General features: G+C 57.4%; 3 protein-coding genes across 8 annotated transcripts; 1 reads left to right on the top strand and 2 right to left on the bottom strand.

Annotated features, from left to right (window-relative positions):
- The first annotated feature begins 1,905 nt into the window (after nucleotides 1-1,905).
- PAIP2 (poly(A) binding protein interacting protein 2) lies at nucleotides 1,906-9,310 on the top strand. Of its 6 annotated transcripts, none has more exons than XM_064387699.1 (4): nucleotides 1,906-1,929; nucleotides 5,418-5,583; nucleotides 7,783-7,962; nucleotides 9,071-9,310. In XM_064387699.1, exons 2-4 carry the CDS (start codon nucleotides 5,446-5,448, stop codon nucleotides 9,134-9,136), a joined length of 384 nt encoding a protein of 127 aa, XP_064243769.1. In that variant the 5' UTR covers nucleotides 1,906-1,929; nucleotides 5,418-5,445; the 3' UTR covers nucleotides 9,137-9,310. The 6 variants fall into 6 exon arrangements, with proteins under 6 accessions (XP_064243769.1, XP_064243773.1, XP_064243772.1 ...); XM_064387703.1 differs by having other exon boundaries at nucleotides 1,915-1,929; nucleotides 5,424-5,583; XM_064387702.1 differs by having other exon boundaries at nucleotides 1,923-1,937; nucleotides 5,424-5,583.
- Nucleotides 9,311-12,379: 3,069 nt separating this feature from the next.
- Nucleotides 12,380-16,773, bottom strand: SLC23A1 (solute carrier family 23 member 1). Its single transcript, XM_064388021.1, has 15 exons — nucleotides 16,721-16,773; nucleotides 16,180-16,251; nucleotides 15,903-16,004; nucleotides 15,656-15,813; nucleotides 15,496-15,584; nucleotides 15,352-15,419; nucleotides 15,010-15,191; nucleotides 14,319-14,439; nucleotides 14,060-14,216; nucleotides 13,729-13,876; nucleotides 13,504-13,609; nucleotides 13,304-13,433; nucleotides 12,972-13,115; nucleotides 12,754-12,849; nucleotides 12,380-12,648 (listed from the first exon to the last, which is right to left on the bottom strand). The coding sequence occupies exons 1-15, from the start codon at nucleotides 16,754-16,756 to the stop codon at nucleotides 12,401-12,403; spliced, it is 1,857 nt and encodes a 618-aa protein (XP_064244091.1). The 5' UTR covers nucleotides 16,757-16,773; the 3' UTR covers nucleotides 12,380-12,400.
- Nucleotides 16,774-16,908: 135 nt separating this feature from the next.
- On the bottom strand, nucleotides 16,909-18,400 carry MZB1 (marginal zone B and B1 cell specific protein). Its single transcript, XM_064388022.1, has 4 exons — nucleotides 18,113-18,400; nucleotides 17,723-17,829; nucleotides 17,431-17,535; nucleotides 16,909-17,354 (listed from the first exon to the last, which is right to left on the bottom strand). The coding sequence occupies exons 1-4, from the start codon at nucleotides 18,302-18,304 to the stop codon at nucleotides 17,180-17,182; spliced, it is 579 nt and encodes a 192-aa protein (XP_064244092.1). The 5' UTR covers nucleotides 18,305-18,400; the 3' UTR covers nucleotides 16,909-17,179.
- Nucleotides 18,401-19,213: the final 813 nt, after the last annotated feature.

Genomic DNA, 19,213 nt, shown 5'->3' with positions numbered 1-19,213 from the left:
TGGGGCTTGCAAGGGGTTTGGCATGCAGGAGGCTGAGTGTTGATGAAGTTATAATGTCCTTAGTTAAGCAGACACACCCAGCAGACACAGGACTTTGTGTTGTGTGCAAGTCAAGCCTCAAGAACTTGTTTTTCCAGCTGTGACTTTGTGTTGCACCCTCACCCGAGGGGATGCAGTCCCTCACAGGGCTTGAGCCACCTCCAGCAAGGGCAGCAGGTTGTGTGGGGGCCTGGAGAGGGGAGAAGTGCTGAGGAGCAGCTCCAGTGCAGGGTTTGCTGAAATAGCACATCCAAATTAAAGTTTTACCATGCAGTGACTCATCCCTGTACAGAGAGCAGTTACTGCTCTGTACACGATGTTCATTAGTATGCAAAGTGATGTTTGGGTTTGTAGGAAATGGATTAAATGTCAGGCACTGATAGAATCTTAAAGCTTTCTGAGACCCCTGAAAGAAATTAGAGGCACCAGCAGCCCTGCACTTAGAACAAAGTCAAGGATGGGCTTGGAGCCCCATTTAGGTGGCATTTGTCACTCATCTGTCACTGAGAGGCTGCAGACCAGGCACCCCTTCTCTCTGAGGGAGGCAAATAAATTGTTTGCAAGTTCTTCTAAGTTTCCTTACAATGTGCATTTAAGATTAATGTATTGAAATACTACATTCAATTTTTAAAGTAGCCTTTTGTTAGCTAATACTTGTGCTGATCTTGTAGCTTGTGTGAATGCTGACCTGTGTACAGTTAAACATGTACATGTTTAGTGTTTAAACATTAAAGCATTCCCAGGTGTGAGTGACTGTAATTGTAAGGATGCTTTTACATGTCAGAAGTCAAATCAAACCCACTGCTTTGCAAAGTGCCTTCTGTTCCCATGCAGAGGTCAGGGAGAATAGAGCCCTTAAGGTAATTTCTGAGAAAAAGGTGCCAGAAAAACCTGCTCTTGAGGACGGATTCCAGACACGTTGGTGTCATGGGCTGCTTATTTGGGAATAACTGCACTGTGAAGGGTGAGGAAAATCCCAGAGCACAAGGGTGAATGTGAAATGTTGGGCTCTGTGCTTCAGGCACAAATTTCAGCTGTGAGGAGGAACCCCTGGAGCCTGCTGTGGGGAGTGAGTAGAAAGAGAAGCCTTCCAGTGAGAAAACCACATCCTGCTGCATTTGTAGAGTTGGAAATTGTGGAAATAGGAGTATCAGGAGCACAGTGTCATTTTTTTAAGGATGATGCTTGCAGAGGTATTTTGCAGTGTTTGATGGGCTGTGGGGAAAGCCTTGGGCCCTGGGAACAAGTTGGTGATGGTGGCTGGAGGCTGTTGAATGGGCAGGAGAGGCATTCCCACCTTCCCCTAAGGAAAAGGGGAGAGGAGAAGCAAAACAATAAAAACTGCTTTTTGAACCTATTTTGTAAATTGGGCTGAAGCCGCGACACGTCTTTGGTAAAGAATCTCTATTATGTCCCATTTCCTGACACAGAGCCTTAAAACGCAGGAGTCCATGCACGAACAGCACTTTGTGAACAGGCTCGTTGTTCCCTAGCGTTCCATTATCGCCTCCCTCAGTGGGTCAGCCGCTGTCCCGAGGGAGGCTGGGGGCGTTTCGGGAGATGCCCGGTACCGGGGAGTGTCGCCATCCCTCTGAGAGCCCCGGGCTGTTCGGTGCCCGCCCCTCACCGCCGCTGCCACAAGATGGCGGCCGCCCCGCCGGACTGCGCTTCCCGGCGTGCTCCGCGCCGCCGCGCGAAATGGCTGCCAGCTGCCGCGCGGGACTGCAGCTCCCGGCATGCCGCGCGCCGGCAGGAGGGTGGGGGAAAAGACTACGAGTCCCGGTGTGCCGCGCGCCGCCCCCCCGCCGCCGCTGCGGCCTGCCGCGCGCCTGCCGCCGCCGCTTCCGGGGGAGAGGGGGCGGGGCCCGGCGTTGGCGGAAGTGACGCCAGGTCCGGCGGTGTGTGGCAGAGCGGGGCGGGCCGGGCCGAGCGCGGAGCGGGCGGAGCGGAGCGGGGCCGGTGGGTCCGGTGGGGTCCGGGCGGGTCACGGCGGAGCGGCGGCTCCTCTGCGCACCGCAGGTGAGAGGCGGGGGACGGCCCCGCGCACGCACCGGCGGCCCCGCCGCGGGGGCTCGAGGGCGCCGCCCCCTCCCCTGAGGCGGCGCCGGGCCGCGGCCTCCACCCCCCGCGGCGGGGCCGCCCCTCGGTATTGTCTGCGGCGCCATCCGGGGCCTGCGGGGGCGGCTGGTGCCGAACAAAGCGGGGCCGGGGGCGGCGGCCCCGCGGCGTTACCGCCCGCGCGGGGCCGGGCAGCGAGCGGCGCGGCCCGGGGCTACCGGCCCCGGCTCACCCACAGCCCCGGCCCCGCTGCTGCCGAAACGCGGCCCCGGAGCGGGGCCGGCCGGCCGGCCGTCGAGGGGCCCCGTCCCTGCCGGGGCGCTGCTCCCACAAGCCCCGGCTCGGCCCCGCGCGGGCGAGGCGGCTCCGTTCGGTAACCTCCAGCGCAGCGCTCGGAGGCGTTTGTATCAGATAGCGCTGGCGTCCCGCGTGGATTTGATTAAGAAATCTGTTTATTGGGCGAGTATAATTATGAGGCGGTTATAATCAGCTGCCTTGATAAGAGCCGTGTGCTAATCTCGATAGATAAGGAGGAGCTGGGCCGGCGCTGCCGACTCGCAGGAGCAGTCACGGCTGATAAACAAGTCATTGACTTCTGGCCGAGCTGCTCTAAAACACCTCCTTTGATCTTCTGCTCCCACAAAAACCATGTTATTTTTAGGTGCTTAAAGCAAATATCGTAATTTTTTTTTTACTTAATTATTCTCTTTTTCCCTGTGGCGGGTAAGGACCTGTAGTTGCTGCATGGAATTAGGCCTGACCTCACCTCCGGAGAAGGCAGTGGATAATCTTCTTTCGTGACTGGATTTTTAATGCAGACTCTTCAGTCACAAAGCTCTGAATTTTAATGATGGTCGGTCAAGGGCTCTTCATGGCTGTAACTGCAGCGAAATTCAGGGAAATGGGTGAATTAATGGGCCTTAGTGATGCTCTGGAGTAACAAGCTGCACACTGCATACAGAAAACAATTCAGGGTTAACTGAAAGCCTGTTGTTACAGGATTTTTTATTCCTGTCTTCGTTCCTAAGATACAAATCCTATTTTTTATTAGTGTCTTTCCTTATGCGTTTGCACTGTGCTTGCTCCACCACCCCCACTCCACACTAAAATCCCAGAGGAGCTTGGGTCAGAGCCTCAGTGTGCCACCATTGCAGAATTCTCCCTGTTTTCTGATCCTTAGCACTGCCAGTGTTACATTTCCTCTTCTACAGTGAGGAGCTTTGAGCTCCTCTGCTTCCCACCTACTCCCAGATGGAAAATGGGTTATTTTTATTCCCAGCAGCAGTGTAGCCTGGCACTGGGGCTTGTTTCCTGCAGCAGCCTGCTTGGATTGGGACTCTCTGCAAGACTGAAGTGGCATTTGGCTCTCCCCCTCAGAATTCCCTGACTGAAAAGGTTGTAGCAGTGCTGGTGGAACGAGACTGAGCTTGTCCCCGCACGTGAGCACAGAAACTTGCTCTGTGTCTTGAAGTGGAGAAATAGGAAGGTTTATTTGTTCTAGAGGGTTTATTTGTTCTGTTGGAAGCTGCAGAAAATTAAATCAGGAGTGCTGCGAGTGAGGAGCCAGCCTGGGGCTTCCTCAGAGTTCCTGCAGGATAAGTGAGTGTGGGCATGTTTCCTTGTGGGAAAAGCATGAATGGACTGAGGGTTCATCAGATAAACTTCAAATATTCAGGCTGAGCCTGGGTCCTTCTTGAAGATCATCCCCATCATCCTTGGGCAATGGTGGACAAAGCTGCTTTGGTCTAAGCTGGGCTTCCCTTCCTCCTAAAGCTGGAGCTCCTGTCTGGTGGGAACGCTTCAGAAATGGGAAAGCTGGCCTGTGATTCAACAAATTAACCTTCCAAGCTTTCACACAAACAAGTAGGGTTGGTTTGTTTGGTTTGGGTTGGTTTTTTAAATTATTTTTACTATTCTGGACTTGGCTGGGTACAGTCACCTTTGTGTAGAAGCTGCCTGAGCTCCTCACTGCTGAGGCAGTTACTTTCAGGAAAATAATAATATTACTAGCTCACAAAAGAGAAGGTGAAAATACATGCCGGTAAAAAGTGAGGGGAGAAAGAAATACAGTTTTTTAGGCTTTATTTCCTACACTCCAGCCCATGTGTTGGCTTGGGAACAGCTGAAGTGGCTTAAAGCAATTTCAAGCTTGGATTGGGGTGTTAAAAGCAACGTCCTTTCCTGTTTTATGTAAATGCTGCCAGTAATGCTCAGCAAGTTTGTTTTGAAAGAACATCAAAAAGAACCTGTTTTCCCTCACTGTGGAGTGCAGGCATCTGCTCCCAGTCGTGGCACTTCCCAGGGAGCTGCAGTGACTTCCATGCTGGGGTTTGCCTTTGATTGGGAAATGTGGAACACAGCAAGCTAGGCAGGTTCCTTCTTCTTTGTGCTTTCCTTAACTGGTCTCTCAGATGTGGCAGGTTTTTAACTGGTGTTATCAAGAGTTTTGAACCAAAACTTGCATTAATTCCCTAGATAACAGGACCAACTGGAATGCAAAGAGAAAATGTGAGGTGCTGTGTGATAAACCCTTGTACTCTAATAACAACAAGGCTGTATTTTGATACCCTCCTCTCTGAAGAAGTCACTCATATGCTGAAAACAAAGTTTTGTTAATGAAATAAAAATATTTCCGCTTGCTGCTGAAACTTCCATTGTGAATTTTAGCATGAGAAAAGCATTTAAATTTGACTTGAGTCATGGGGTTTTTTGGTCAGGTTTTTTTAGGTCTTTTTTATGATGTTGCCTCACTTTGTGTACTGTTTAAAGAAAATTTCTACTACCAGTGTTAGTTTCCAACAAATACTGAGCTTTGCAGTGTTGATCTGTGTATTTGGGCATGGTACAGAAGGACAGCAATGTTGTGTCACCTCAGAACACACAGATTTCCAGGTGGCCCTGTGCAGGGTCAGTTCCTCGTGGTTTCTGCTCCCTGCAAGGTTTCCCAGCAGGAAAGGGCTGTGAAACCTGGCTCGTGCCATCACACACAACACTTAAAAGTGTTTTGGAAAACAAATTCTCCTTTGAGTGTTTAAATACTTTCCTACTGGCAAGTTTCCTAGTGTTTTTTCCTGTCACTTTTCATTGGCTGTGGTGCTTGGCTTCGGTAAGGTTCAGTTTGGGAATTTAATTTGTCGCTGGAACCCGCACACAATGGGAGCGGTGCCTGTGATGCTGTTCCTTGTTGTGATCTCAGAGCTCTGCTGTAGTCAGGGCAAGGCTGCCTGGAGCCTCCAAATGCAGGTGCAGCCTCTGTTCCCTTGGGCTGGGCTCGTGCAGGGAATGAGGAACGTGCAGGTGTTGAATGCTGCCCTCCTCAGTTGCAGGTTTGGGATCGGAGTGGCAGCCATGAAGGACCCGAGTCGCAGCAGTACCAGCCCCAGCATCATCAGCGAGGATGTGATCATCAACGGGCACTCCCACGAGGATGACAACCCCTTTGCTGAGTACATGTGGATGGAGAATGAGGAGGAGTTTAACAGGCAGGCAAGTCACTCCCTGCTTTCCATGGCCCATCTGTCCTTTGCCATTTCCCAGCTGAGGGGACAGAACTGGGGTCCGCCACAGACAGCCCTTTGGAGAGGAGGTTTCAGATGGGCTCTCTGGAGTGATCCTGGGGAACAAGCAGGTCTCCCTTGCTCTGGCAGTAAATGCAGATCTTCTGTAGTCCTGGTGGAAAATACAGGAAGTGCAGCACGTTCTAATGCATCCATTAATTAATTCCCTGCTTCTGCAGGAGGGAGGGGAGAATGGAGAGTTGACAGAAGTACGTGGCACTTGGGAAGGGCTGGCCCAGGAGGTGTTCGTGTGTGGACATGCTGAGTGCCCCAGTGCTGAGCTGGGGAATTCCAGGTGCACACCTGCCTTGGGAACAGCACTGCTGCTCCACAGGGTGCTGGGTGACAGCTGCTCATTTTAATACTTGAGTCTTACAGCTCCCTTCTCCATCTGGTGGGAAGGAAGCCTTATCTTCCTCTGCCACCTCGCCTCTGTCACCCTTTTCTCTCATGCTCTGGAGACTGGGAACAGCCCACCTCTTTCCACACCCCTTTCCCATTCCCAGCTTGCTCTGTACTCTCCCTAGCTGTTGCCTGTGCTCCAGCAGCTGTGGCTGTGCTGGGTGCTGAGCTACCAGCATGGGATCCTCAGGGTGCCAGCAGCTCTGAGCTCATTCAGAGTCAGGTTTGCTCACAAAACCTCCGTTCTCTCTTCTCTCGTGCATTGTTTCCTGTTTGGTGGCTTTTTCCCTCTGGGAACTGTCCCACAGTTAGCATACAGGGGGTGTAGTTCTTTGGGAAGGAGCCGAGTTGTGCCGTGATTTTTCAGGCACAGATTCCACTGTCAGAGCAGAGGAAAGGTGGATGTGTGAGGGGAGAAGGGTCATGCTCAGACAGACACACTTGGTGCAGCCTGGTCACCTGCTGCTGCAGACACAGTCCTCTGGGAGCCTGAGCAAATTAAACTGGAGCTGGAAAATAAAAACAGGCACTCCTAATTTCCAGCTATTTGGGGAATTAAATGTTATTTAGTACTGCTAGAGCTGCCGTGGAGGCACCTGTAGGGGTACAGGCCTGTAACCAAGCCCCTGGAGCTGGGCAAGCCCTGTGTAACAGGAGCCTGTGGCTGTGTGCCCATAGCAGGAGGGAGGCAGTGCCTCCTGGAGGTGCCACCCAGGCTGGAGTGCTGTTCTGGGGAATCACTGAGTCAGCCTCCAGTGCTTCTGGAGTGCCTGGGTGGTGGCTGTTACCATGTGGGGATGAGTCCCTGCTCCCCAGAGCACCAGGTGAGTTCATGGGTGTGTTTGCCCCAAGGGCAAGGACCCAGATTCCACAGCATTCCCGATAATCTGGTGTTAATGTTTTTGATTTTGTGTTTGTGGTAACTGAATTTCCACTCCGGGATTGAGGAGGTGTTTGATTTCAGAGTGAAGGATAGATGGGAAAACTTGTTCAAGCTTCCACTGAGTGAACTTCTAAATCTGTCCTGAATCAATTTTCCATTCCCTTACATCTGGGCAAGTCCTTCATACCGGCTTCTGTTTCCCTCCTTTCCCCTCTTACACAGTCTGATTCAGGACATGGAAAATTTGTAGGATGATGTCGCTCCAAAGCTGGTTTACTGAACAGCCAAGGAAAACTGCTTTACTCTGTGCACTGCGTGTCAGTTCTGCCTGGATGGGTTTGTCCTGCTCCCAGGACAGCAGGGCTGCATTCCTCACAGCTGCTGGGATCAGGTGGGGTTCCCCAGGAGAGGCTGCTTGTTCCAGGTGACAGGCAGGGGTTATTTTTTCCCCAGGAGTCCCACAGGACACTTTCCTGGGGAGTGTTTCCTGGCTCTGTGTCTTGGCACAGCTCCCTTCCTCATACTTGTAGCGAGCTCAGTCCAGACTAGTTGGTACAGCTGAAATTTTTGCTGGGGGCCTACATTTTCCTTCTCCTTCAGGTGATAACAAGCTGCAAACAAAACGGCTGGGGCTGGGGGGTTCTCCTGCCTCTTCCTTTCAGCTGCAGCCCCAATCCCTTGGACAGAGCACTGATGTCCTTCTTGCTGCATGGACATGGTGCTGGGCTAGGGTGCTGCTGGACAGCTGGGAAGGTCAGCTGGATGGATGCACACACCTGGGAATAAACCCCCCTGGAGCTCACAGTAGATCTGTTGCTGAAGCAGTTTCTTTTCATTGCACAGATTGAAGAGGAGTTGTGGGAAGAAGAATTTATCGAGCGCTGTTTCCAGGAGATGCTGGAAGAGGAGGAGGAGCACGAGTGGTTTATTCCAGCCCGTGATCTCCCACAAACAATGGATCAAATCCAGGACCAGTTCAATGACCTTGTTATCAGTGACAGCTCATCGCTGGAGGATCTGGTGGTAAGCTCAGCTTCTCCTTCTATTTCTGAAGCTCAAGTCTTTGTGTGAGGCTGGGGCTTACTGCTGCTTATGGCAAGAGAAAGTCCTTTCCAGCAGGAAGGAGCCTGTTAAACCCTGCCTGGCTGTGCAGGATAGGTGGGAAGGAGGTGTCTTGATGGGATGTGACCTGTTTGGTGGCTTTCTTCATACCCACGTGGAGCCTTTCCCATGGCACAACTCCAGGAGTGGGTGGGATGTTATGAAAGAAAGGCACTGAGTGGAGGCAGGGCTGGGAAAGGGTCACAGGGTATCAGGACTGACACATTGGGCTGGTCTGAGCCCTGTCCCAGGGCCTGGGAGAACCACAGCAGATCCCTGGAACAATTCTAGGGAAGGAAAGGGCAGCATGTGCTGATTTTCCCTCACAGAATCCACAGTTGCTCGTACAGAGCACAGACCCCACACGATCCTGTCACACAACTGCTCTGAGATTCAGATGCAGACCACAACTTTCCCAAGCTGAAGCAGCTGCAGGCAGCAGTTTCAGCCTCAGTGAGGATCAGAAAAGCCTATGCTCCATTTCTTTGTGATAAAGAGCTCCTTTTGAAGGTGCTGGTGCACACCTTGAACTGCAGGACATGGAGCAGCAGCAGCTTGCCAAGGGGCAGGACAGGGTAGTCACAGACAGAGACATGTAAAAAATCAATACAGTACTCATACACATGAAATTCCCAGAAGTGGCTGAAATTCCTGGAACAAGTCACCTCTTGCTTAAATAAGCAAAATTTTAAAACCTCATGGCACGTTTTAACAGCTCAACTTGAGAAAAGGCTGTTTCAGCATGAGGGGAAGCTGCTGTGTTTGGTGCATGCCTGTGGTTTGCTGCTTATTCCCTGAGCCTTCATCCAGCTGAAACTTCAGGTGGAGCTAAGGAAGATTGGATAACTGGGGGAGTAGCACAGAGGAATGGGCTTTTCTGGGGATTATAGACTGCTGCTAAGTGTGAGAAGCCTGTTGTATACCTGATTGTTCCTCTAAATCCATAAACCTTTGCCTCTGATTGTCTTCCAATTGAAAATGGAAGCTGAAAATAATGATTCACCTTGATTTCTGTTCTTCCCTTCCTCAGGTCAAGAGTAATCTGAATCCAAACGCAAAGGAGTTTGTTCCTGGGGTGAAGTACTTAAACATTTGAGTAGACTGGGCCCTCTTTTGGTGGATGTAGCACAATTTCCACACTGTGAAGCCAGTATTAGAAGATTTAATTGTAAAAGCTCTCTCTTCTTGTCACTGTGTTACACTTATGCATTGCCAAAGTTTTGTTAGTCTTGCATGCTCAATAAAAGTGCTGAGACTGTTATTAAGTAAATCTGTCAAAAGTTTAATGGAAACATAATTGGGCCCTGGCTCTGTGCGAAGGAGGCAGTGAGGTAAGAAGCACCAGTCAAGTTGAGACAAAGTACCACGTTAATAAAACCTTCTGCAGACTCTGACTTTTTAAACAGGACTTGGAATTTGCGGTGAATGGTCTGTTTTTAACTAAAGATGTGTTAACTGGTGCTAGCTTGCACCTGATAATGCCTTAACTTCCAAGTGAAAGTGAGGAGATCTGGTTGTTATGCAAATTAGCTAACTTTCCTTTGAGGTATCAGTGTTGTTACTAATGTTAATTTCCCCCCTTACAAAACATCATGATCCTGGGAAGCAGCGTGAGCTTAACCCAAATCTCACAGACCTGTACAGAGTCGTAGATCTCAGCTCCTGAACTAACATCCAGACGATTGGGAGGAAGCAGTTCCCTGTCCTTTGCAGTGTGTGATCATGTCAGAAACCTTCCCTTCCCTGCTGTTCAGGGAGGTGTGAGATCCATCACACTTCCTGCCAAGAACAGGCATCCCACATAGCACTGCCTATGGAGCCCTTAGCATCCAACTTCCCACAGCTGGATTTAACCAGGCAAACCCCAGCGTTAGTGATTTGAGTGGTGCTTTTCCCTTGCTTTGTTTAATCATCACTACACAATAGTCTACAGCACAATGACTTTTTGGGTTTTTTTTTTATTTTTGGTTTTGTTTTTTTTTTTTTTTCTTTTAATAAAGCTAGAACAGTTTTGGCTTCTTAAACTTCATATTTGGGTAGGTTAAGCTGCCATACGTGTTCAGTGTGAATAGTGTTTAAGTTGAAAATATTGTAAAAAAATTATATTTTTTCAAAAATATTTAAAAAAATAAATAATAGTAGAACTGAAGTGGTGGCTGTCTCATAACTGGGCATCTGGCACGGGAACTCACTTGGCAGCATGTGGAGGACATGGCTGGCACTGTGGAACCCCATGGCCCTGGATCTTGGCTGAAGCTGGACTCTTCATGCAATCACAGACTGCTCTGGGTTGGAAGAGACTTCAGAGACCAAGTTCCTTGAGCAGGGATGCCTTCCACTGTTCCAGGCTGCTCCAAGCCTTGTCCAACCTGCCTCGGACACTTCCAGGGATGAGAATGTATTCCTCTCCTCCCATCCATGCTCTCCTGTCATTCTCCCTGTGGCTGTTCCAGACTGACAGCCCTGGGAGCAGCTGAGCGCTCTCCAGCTGCTGCCTGGGCTTGGCACAGGAGCCCCAGAGCTGGAGTCAAATGCTGCCTGCAGCAGCTTCTCCAGCCCCATCCGCTCTTGCTTCATGGAATATCCTGAGTTGGACCCACAAGGATCAAGCCCAGACCCTGCTCAGGCCAGCCCAGCCTCACTGTTAGATCTCCTTTTTAAGCTCGGATTAAAGCTGAGGCTGCAGGACGGGCAGGGCGAGGCGGGGCCTTCCCGCAGGTGCTGCCCTGCGGCAGAAGCGTCCGGCTGGGTCAGGAGAGCCTCTCCCTGCTGGGGGGGCTCCGCTGCACCAACCCTGCTGCTGCTGCTCTGCAGAATGATCATGGAGTTACCCAGCCCCGTGCTGGCACTGCCCTCCCTTCCCATGCACGGCTGGCAGAACTTCTCCAGGACTTCCACTGACCTGGGGCGAGTAGCACCTAAAGGAAAAGGTCAGCAAACAACACACCGCTGATTCTATCTGCAGTGGGAGTTCCACCAGCCAGTCCTGCAGTTTGTCCACAATCTTTGCCTGGCCACCATCACCTCGGGCTGGTGGCAGCCGAGTGTAGGAGCCAGGGCGTGGAGCCAGCCTGGCCGTGGTGCTCTGCTGGAGCTGGGCTCATCCCTCTCCTGTATCCTGAAGCACTGGGATGTTCACTGGGGAGGAGCTGCCGCTGTCCATGCTGCCCTGCTGGGGCTGGGGTGTGACTGCAGCTCAGGGGGTGGCACCCAGCGCTGAGCAGCACGGGCACTGCCCCCAGGCTCCCTCTCAGTCCTGCTCCAGCCCCAGCGAGTGGGCTGGGGGGACAAGGAAATGGGAGGGGAGCCAGCTGGCCAGAGAGGTGCCACACACAGTGACACCGTGCTTGGCACCAGCACCAGGACAGCAGCCAAAGAGGGGGCTCAGAGCCTGGCTGGTGCTTGGAGGTGGGGAGTGGTTATATTTGCATCCCTTGGGGGTTATTTTAAGTTGGGGTGGTTTTTTTCCCCTCATCTTCACTTTTAACAGATTTTCTGACTTCTCTCCCTGCTCAGGCTTGGGAGTGTGTGTGACAGTGCCACCCCGGGCTGTGACAGGGTTGTGCAATGTTGCCTCAGCTCAACTTTGGTGCTAAATCCAGGCTAAGGACTGGCCTGACCCCGCTGTGGTGGGGGTCAGCCACCTCCGTGCCTGCAGCTGAGAGCAGCCCGGTGACATGGGGCAGTGTCACCAGCACAGCCAGGACAGGGCCAGCGCTCCAGAGCTCCCGGGGCAGGAAGGGTTTGCCGAGGGCTTGTGCTGAGTTCCCTCTCCCACAGCCCCGGGTTCAGGCAGAGCCCACCTGGAAGAAATCCAGGTTGTCTCCGTGCCTGGCAGCCCAGGAGGAGCATGGTCAAAGGTGCTGACGCCTTTGCAGTGCACAAAGGACGAGGGAACGGTGCAGGAGGCAGCACAGACACTGGCCGGGTGCGTGCACTTGAATATTTTATCATTTTTAATGTATCGTCTTAAGTTAGGCATCCTAAGGCTGGCCTGGACACTGCCCCACGCAGAGCCCGTGCCAACGGCTGGGTCACCGTGCCGGAGCCGAGGGCACAGCGTGGAATCCATGGCCCCGGGTGGGATTCGGTGGCCCCGGGGCTCTGGCTGGCTCCGATGTGGCTGACGGGCTTCAGCAAGCGCTGGCCAGCTGAAGCTTCGGGTGCAGCGTGGCACGGGGTGGCGGCCCCAGGCTGCACCCCGGAGCCCGGGGTGTCCCCCAGGAGCAGCCCTGCGTTCGAGCCGAGCACCGGCAGCCTTGGCTTTGGCCTTGGTGGGCGCTACCGAACCCCGAGAGCCCCCCAGGAGCTCGGCTCGGCTCCCCCGGCTGGGGCGGGACCTCCCGGAGCCTCCCCGGGCTCAGACCTTGGTGCACACCGAGCCCCCGTCCGCGCCGTCCGGGCCCTGCGCGGCCGCCGTGCCGCTGCCCCCGGGCCGGGCCCGGAACCCGGTGAACACCGGGCAGACGGGCACCTTCCTGAGCCAGCGGCTGCTCCGCACCGCGCCCATGCCGAAGGGGAAGTCGTAGCTCCTCAGGCTGGCGCTGCTCGTGCTGTCCGAGTGCGCTCCGGCCTTCCACTGCACCAGCCCTCGTTCCTCCTCCGTCCCTGCGGGGTGCCCAGTGTCACCCTCGGCCCCGCCACCCCCTCTGGCAGCTCCAAATCAGCACAAATCTGCCCCAGCCCCGCTGCTTCCCCGGGTGCTGCGGTTACCCGGGATGGTGTTGTCCAGGACGAAGGCGATGGTGCCCCCGACGAACATCTCCGTGGTCAGCAGCACCGTCAGGATCTGGTCCAGCTCGGCGACACCTGCGACAGCGTGGGACGGAGCCGCATTTCCCCGCTGCTCCCCCGGGTGGGCGAGCGCCAGGAGATCTGCCCTCCTCTCTCCCCGGACTCCCAAAACTGCGGCCCTTCCTGGCGGGCCGCACCTGTGCTAATGGCCCCGGGGTGGGAATCCAGGTAGTTTGGCAGCGTCAGCCCGAAGAACATGGCAAAGCCCAGCACGAAGAGGTTTCGGGAGGAGTTCATGTCCACGAACTGCAGGTTGGAGAGGCCGACGGCCGTGATCATTCCTGCCGGCAGAGAGGCGGCGATGCAGGCGGAGGTGCCCACGCTGGGCCGGGCACCGGGGGCTGCCCCAGCCGCGGGGAGGCTGCGAGGGGCCCCCGCTCCCCCCCAAACCCGCCCTGCACCCTTGGGCTCACCAGCCCCCGAGGCTGCGGGGACGTGGCCCGGGGCCGCGTTTGGGGCACACAGTTACCGAACAAGGTGCAGAACATCCCGCCGAGTACGGGGTCGGGCAGGGAGGCGAAGAGCGCCGTGAATTTGCCGATGGTCCCCAGCAGGAGCATGATCCCGGCGCCGTACTGGATCACCCTCCTGCTCCCCACCTGCACAGAGACACCGGCAGCAGGTGACGGAGCCTGCGCCCCCTGGCCGAGCCGGGACCGGCCCCGGTACCTTGGTGATGCCCAGGACGCCGATGTTGGGGCTGGAGGACGTGGAGCCATTGCCGGTTCCCAAGAGCCCCGCGATGATGCAGGAGATGCCCTCGGTGAAAATGCCCCTGGGGAACGAGAGGAACGGGCTGGTGCCCATCCCACTCTCCTGCAGCATCCCTGACCCGTGTCGAGGGATGCCGCGGTGCGAGTGAGGTACCGTAGAGGGGGGAACATCCGGCTGTACCTGTTGATGGCGTGCACAGGGGGCGGGGGCGCTCCTGCCAGCCGGGCACAGGAGTAATAGTCCCCGATGGACTCGATGATGCCCGCCAGCGTTGCACTGAACATGCCCAGCACAGCTGCTGAGGTCACCGTGGGCAGCCCCCACTGGCCTGCGCGGGGGCAGAGCAGGTCAGGGTTGGGGACAGCCAGGAACCCCCAGCCGCTGCTCACCGGTGCCGCTTCGGGCCCCCCGGGTGTTCCCCAGCCCCGGTGGTGCTGCACCAGGTCCCCACATCCCCCGGGGCGAAGGCGTGCCGGGGCCCCAGGGCGCCGCGGGGCTGCCGGGCACTCACAGGGGTAGGGGACGCGGAACCAGGGTGCCACGGACAGGATCTCCCCGCGGGCGTCCGTCCTGGCCTTGTAGCCGTACTCCTCGGGCTGGCTGGGGAAGACTCCGGTGCGGGTCAGCACGTAGCAGATCAGCCACACCAGCATGATGGCCAGGATGATCTGCGGGGCACACACCGGGACCCTCCCGCACCGCCCCGAGCCCGCGCGGGGCTAAACGGGGGAATGCGGGGCCGCCCCAGGATGCTCTCAGCCAGCCCCTACCGGGAACATCTTGAAGATCTGGATGCGGAGCAGGACAAAGCCGTGGCCCCGCCGGTAGCCAGGCAGGCAGATGGCGACCTGCCGCAGGTACTGGGCAAACAGAACAATCAGGAAGATGGTCCTGGGGGAAAGACAGACGGGATCCCTCTGATGCCTCAGTTTAGCTTTTATATTTTTCATGTTCTATGCTGCTTTAGTGTGTGGGTCTGAGCTTCATATCAGGGGATGGTGAGCTCTCTGCACAGAGCAGGGAGACAAAACAATTCCTGCTCCAGCTGGGGACCAGGGACAAATGATCCAAATCTCAGGCCCAAGAGCAGAAACAACATGGGCTGAAGAGAGGAAAACAAAAAGGATGGGACTTCATAATCTGAAGCTATAATTAGACAATTAACTCCAATATGCAAATGGAGCAGAACTTATATAAAAAAGTGACAGACCCCATGACCGGTCATGCATTTTGTGACAATTTTGGTTCACCTGGAGAGCAGCCCTGGCTGGGCTCTTGTGCTGCCCAAGGTGGATCCATTGAGGCCTCCTAATAAATCCCTACTTTATTCTTTGGCTCTGTCCAGCCTCTGTTCTAGGTCAGCCTTCACAAGGTATCCCTCATGCTCCTGACATCCTCCTGGCTCAGTGTTGGACAACCCTTCCCTCCTGTCCCTGTGTCCCCCGTGTCCCCATGCCATACAGCACAGAGATGCCCCAGTGGGAGCCAGCCCGGTCACCAGCCGCCTGGAAAACGGAGAGTCCGATGAGGGACACGGTGGGGGTGACAGTCAGAGGCCCGATGTAGCTGAGCAGTGCCCCGGGGAGCCCCAGCAGCCCGATGACCACTTCCACCAGGCTGGACACTATGATGGCCCCCTGGATCTGCAGGGCATGGAGAGGTGCAAGAGAGAGCATCAGCATCCTGCCAGGGAGTCAGGGTGCCGCGGGGTGCTGCCAGGATGGTGGCAGGGCAGTGGCAGGGCAGTGGCAGGATGGTGGCAGGGCAGTGGCAGGGCGGTGGCAGGGTGGTGGCAGGGTGTACCTCTCGCATGCGGGGCTGCCAGATGTGGGACGTGTTGAGCGGCAGTGACCAGTTGCCGTAGATCTGCTCTGGGGATGAAGGGCGGTGAGGTGGTCCCAGGGGTCGGGGAGCAGCCGGACACCCCCTGCACCCCCCTGCCCTCACCTTCAGGTGGGCATCGCCACTTGTCCAGGGCCAGGATGGACTTGGCAGGGACAAGGAAGGCCAGCGCGCTTGCCTGGAAGAGCGGCAGCCTGCAGGGACAGAGGGATCCTGCGCCCGGGCCCGGGGCTGGGCAGGGGGGCCCGCGGGGCCGTGGCTCTACCTGATGCCCACGGTGGTCTGGATGAGGGTGGTGATGCCCACGCAGGTGAAGATGGTGCCGATGAGGTAGCTGACGGTGAGCTGGTCCTTGCCCACGCACAGGCTCTCGGCCAGCAGGAAGGGGACGGCGATGGTGCCACTGAAGCAGGTCAGGTAATGCTGGGGGGCGAGGGGGGGCTCAGCGGGGCTGGGGGTGCCCCACACCACGGGGAACGGAGATTTGGGGTCTGACACTTTCCAGGCTATACCTGGAAGCCGAGCAGGATGCAGAGGTACCAGGGGGGCACGTCCTCGATCCTGTAGAGCATGTCCACCTCCGTCCGAGGGGGCCTGGTGCCCGCCCCGGAGTCCTGCTGTGGGGGCACAGCTCAGCCTGGGGCTGCTTGCAGGGATGGGCACCCTTCCCTATGGGAGCCCCTGTGCCCGCAGGGATGGGAGGGGTCCCGGCTGGCCGGTCTCCATCTGCAGGTGTGTCCCAGGCGGATTTGGGGTGTGGTGCTGCCCACGGGGTGCCCCTGTACTCACCCTGCCCTCCACAGGCAGCTCCTTCCCGGGGGTGTGCGGGGAGCCCGCGGGGGCCAGAGCCAAGTTCCCATTCTGGCAGTGGGGACGAGAGGGGAGCTGGGTCAGTGTGGACCCAGGTGTCCCACGGGAGAGGGGCTGGGCTCTGCTCTGAGGGATGCAGGTGACACCGGGCCACGGCCCAGGGTGTTTCCTGTCAGTCCCACCCGGTGCCCGCTCTGACCCCCAGGAGGAGTCTAGGCTCCTAAACCCACCGATCCCTACGTAGTATTTTGTTCCTGGAAAGTCTGGAGGGGGATCCCCCCTGCAGGTGATGGGAAAGGTGGCACAGCCAGTCCCAGCCACAGCGTTCCAGCGTCTCCCCTCGGTCCCGCGATTCACTGCAGTCCCCAGGCTCCCCCTGGCCTTTGCCAGCCCCAGCAGAGCATCCTGACCCTGAGCTGGCCATCGCTGGGGTCAGTGTGCCTGGCCACCACCTCCCTCCCCACCGCCCTGGGATGACACCGAGGGAAGGGATGGGGACAGGGACGGCGCCTGCATTCACCTGGGGCTGAGCCAGGTCTCCTGAGCGGGTCCCCATCCTCCGACGTGTCCCTGGCGGCGCTGTCCCTGCTCGGGGGGTTTTATGGCCGTGGGAAGGACTTTAGTCCCCGGCCGGGCGGTGGCGGTGGCGGGGGGAGGCCGGCCATTGGCTGGGGGTTGTGAAACCGGCGAGCGCAGCCCCGGCACGGATCAGCCATTAACTCCTTTAATTGGGGCTGCACCCGCCCGGAGCAGCGCCGCGGTGAAACATTACAGCCCGTGGGTTACAGAGTAATTCCCCGCTCGCCCGGACGGAGTCCACGGTGCTGCTGGCACGGCCGGGCCGGGCCCCGAGCGACAGCGGCGACATCGGTGACAGGCGACACCGGGAAGGCGCGCACCTCCCGGCACGTGTCGGCTCCCGCTGGGGACGAAGTCGGCTCCGAAGGTCGCCGGGGCATTAAGCATTAACCACGCCGGGCTACAGCTCGTTCTGCAGCGCCTTGCGGGGGTCCGGGCGCTCCTTGCGGCCGGCACAGGGTCCCTTGTCGCCGTGGCACAGCAGCTGCCGCAGCGCCGCCGGGCCCCGCCGGTGCGCGCCGTAGATGTGCGCCTCGCCCCGCTCGCCCACGTAGCCGTGGCACAGCTTGGAGAGCCTGCGAGGAGCCGCGGTGTCACCTGGCGGCGAGGGCACGGTGCCAGCCCCCCCTGCACCGCCACACCCCGACTCACCTGCCCGGCCACGGTCCCCCCGACACCAGCACGCTCAGAGGCTGCTGCCCCGGCAGCCCCGGCCCCGAGAGCCGCTTCTCCCCGTCCAGCTCCAGCACCCCGTAACTGCGGGAGAGGGGAGTTAGAGGGAAAAGGGTAGCTGGGGACACCCCTGTCCCTGGGGACACCCCCGGGGCACTCTGACCCCTGGGGTAGTGCCGTCCTCGGGGACATTCTGACCCCCGGGGACTCGCCTGTAGCTGGGATCACCGTGATCCCAGGGACACCCCCATCCCAGGGACACCCTGCTCACCTCTCCCAGTCCTGTGAGCAGCTCCTCTCCAGCACCTCTATGTAGTCCGACTCCTTCAGAGCCTTCTTGCCCACCTTCCCTTCTGCCTTGCTCAGCTGCTCCTCAATCTGGGGTGAGAAAAGGCAGAATCAGGGCACTGGGGGTGGCAGCCTGTCCATGACCCGCTCCCGAGCGGGACTGGGCTCTGCAGCCCCTTCTGTGCAGCCCCGGCAGCAGAACATCATCTGGGTCAGAGGGTCCATAAGGAGCCCCAAAAGGTTTTTTTGAGGTGCCAAAGGGGAATATCCATCAGGGGCGTGCCCCAGAGGAGCAGCAGCATCTCCCCAGGCTGGAGCCTCCCCACAGGGGTTCTCACTGCCGCTTTTGGGATGCCGTGTCCCCGGTCCCCACCTGGAAGGCGATGGCGTGGCAGGCGTCACAGCGCAGGGATTCGGGCATGTGGGGCGAGAGCCGCTCCTCGGGGCTGAGCTGGGGCGCGGGGATGGAGCGGGTCGGGGCGGCGGGGGGGTCCCCGCACGCGTCCTGGGCCCCTGTCCCCCCCAGCAGGCTCAGCACCAGCCACGCTGCCAGCGCCGCCCGCATCCTGCCGCGCTCCGAAAGTGCGGGGCGGAGGCGTGGGGTGGCTATAAACCCCCCCGGCCGGGCTGCAAACCCCGGGGCGGGCTGTAAACCCCCCCGGGGCGGGCTGTAACCCCCCGGGACCGGCGAGCGGCGCCGAGGCGCGGCCAGCACGCACCTGCATCCGGCTGGGGCGGCCCGTCCGAGCCGGGCGTCGCGGCAGGAAGGGGGCTGTGCATGGGCTGTCCCCGACCGGGTGCCCCCTCAGTCCTGCAACTCAGCCTGATCCCTTCTCCTCAACCTCAGTCCTTCCTGGGATGGTGTGGACTTACAGGGGCTGGGCCTGGGTGGGGATTTGGGGTTCAGAGCTGGGATTTGGGGTTAAGGACTGGGGTTAGAGGCTCATGGTTGTGGTTTGGCGCTCAGGGCTGGGGTTTGGGGTTTAGGGCTCACTGATAACTGCAGAGTCTCCTCCTGCTCCTCTGGACAGGGTGGATATTCCAAGACAGAGAGAAGCACTGCATGTTCCAAGTGCCTCAGCCCCTCGCCTCCCTTTACAGACCACACAAGCACAGGATGAATAAGCAGATTTAAAGCTGTTTCAGCATTTTTATTACTATTTTGGGGTATCTGTGCTGCAGCCATGGCTGGGGGGACTGGGGGTGTCCAGGCCATCACCCCCTGGGTGAACCAGCTCGGGTCATCCTCGGGATGGGACTGGCAGGACAGGGGGAAGCAGGGCCTCTGTGGTCCCTTTGCTGGCCGGGGCCCACACCTCCATGTCCCCCTAGGGCTGCCAGGAACTCACAGTGGAAAACACCCTTTTTGTCCCCGTTTCCATGAGAAGCCAGTGAAGTCCAACCAGTGCCCGCTACCCCTCGGCACTTTGCCAGCTCAGCCGTGGGCAGAGAGGCTTTCCCGTGCCAGGGGTGG

This window comes from Passer domesticus, chromosome 13 (assembly GCF_036417665.1).
Source record: "Passer domesticus isolate bPasDom1 chromosome 13, bPasDom1.hap1, whole genome shotgun sequence".
NCBI lineage: Eukaryota > Metazoa > Chordata > Aves > Passeriformes > Passeridae > Passer > Passer domesticus.
This window is presented reverse-complemented; position numbering and strand designations above follow the sequence as displayed.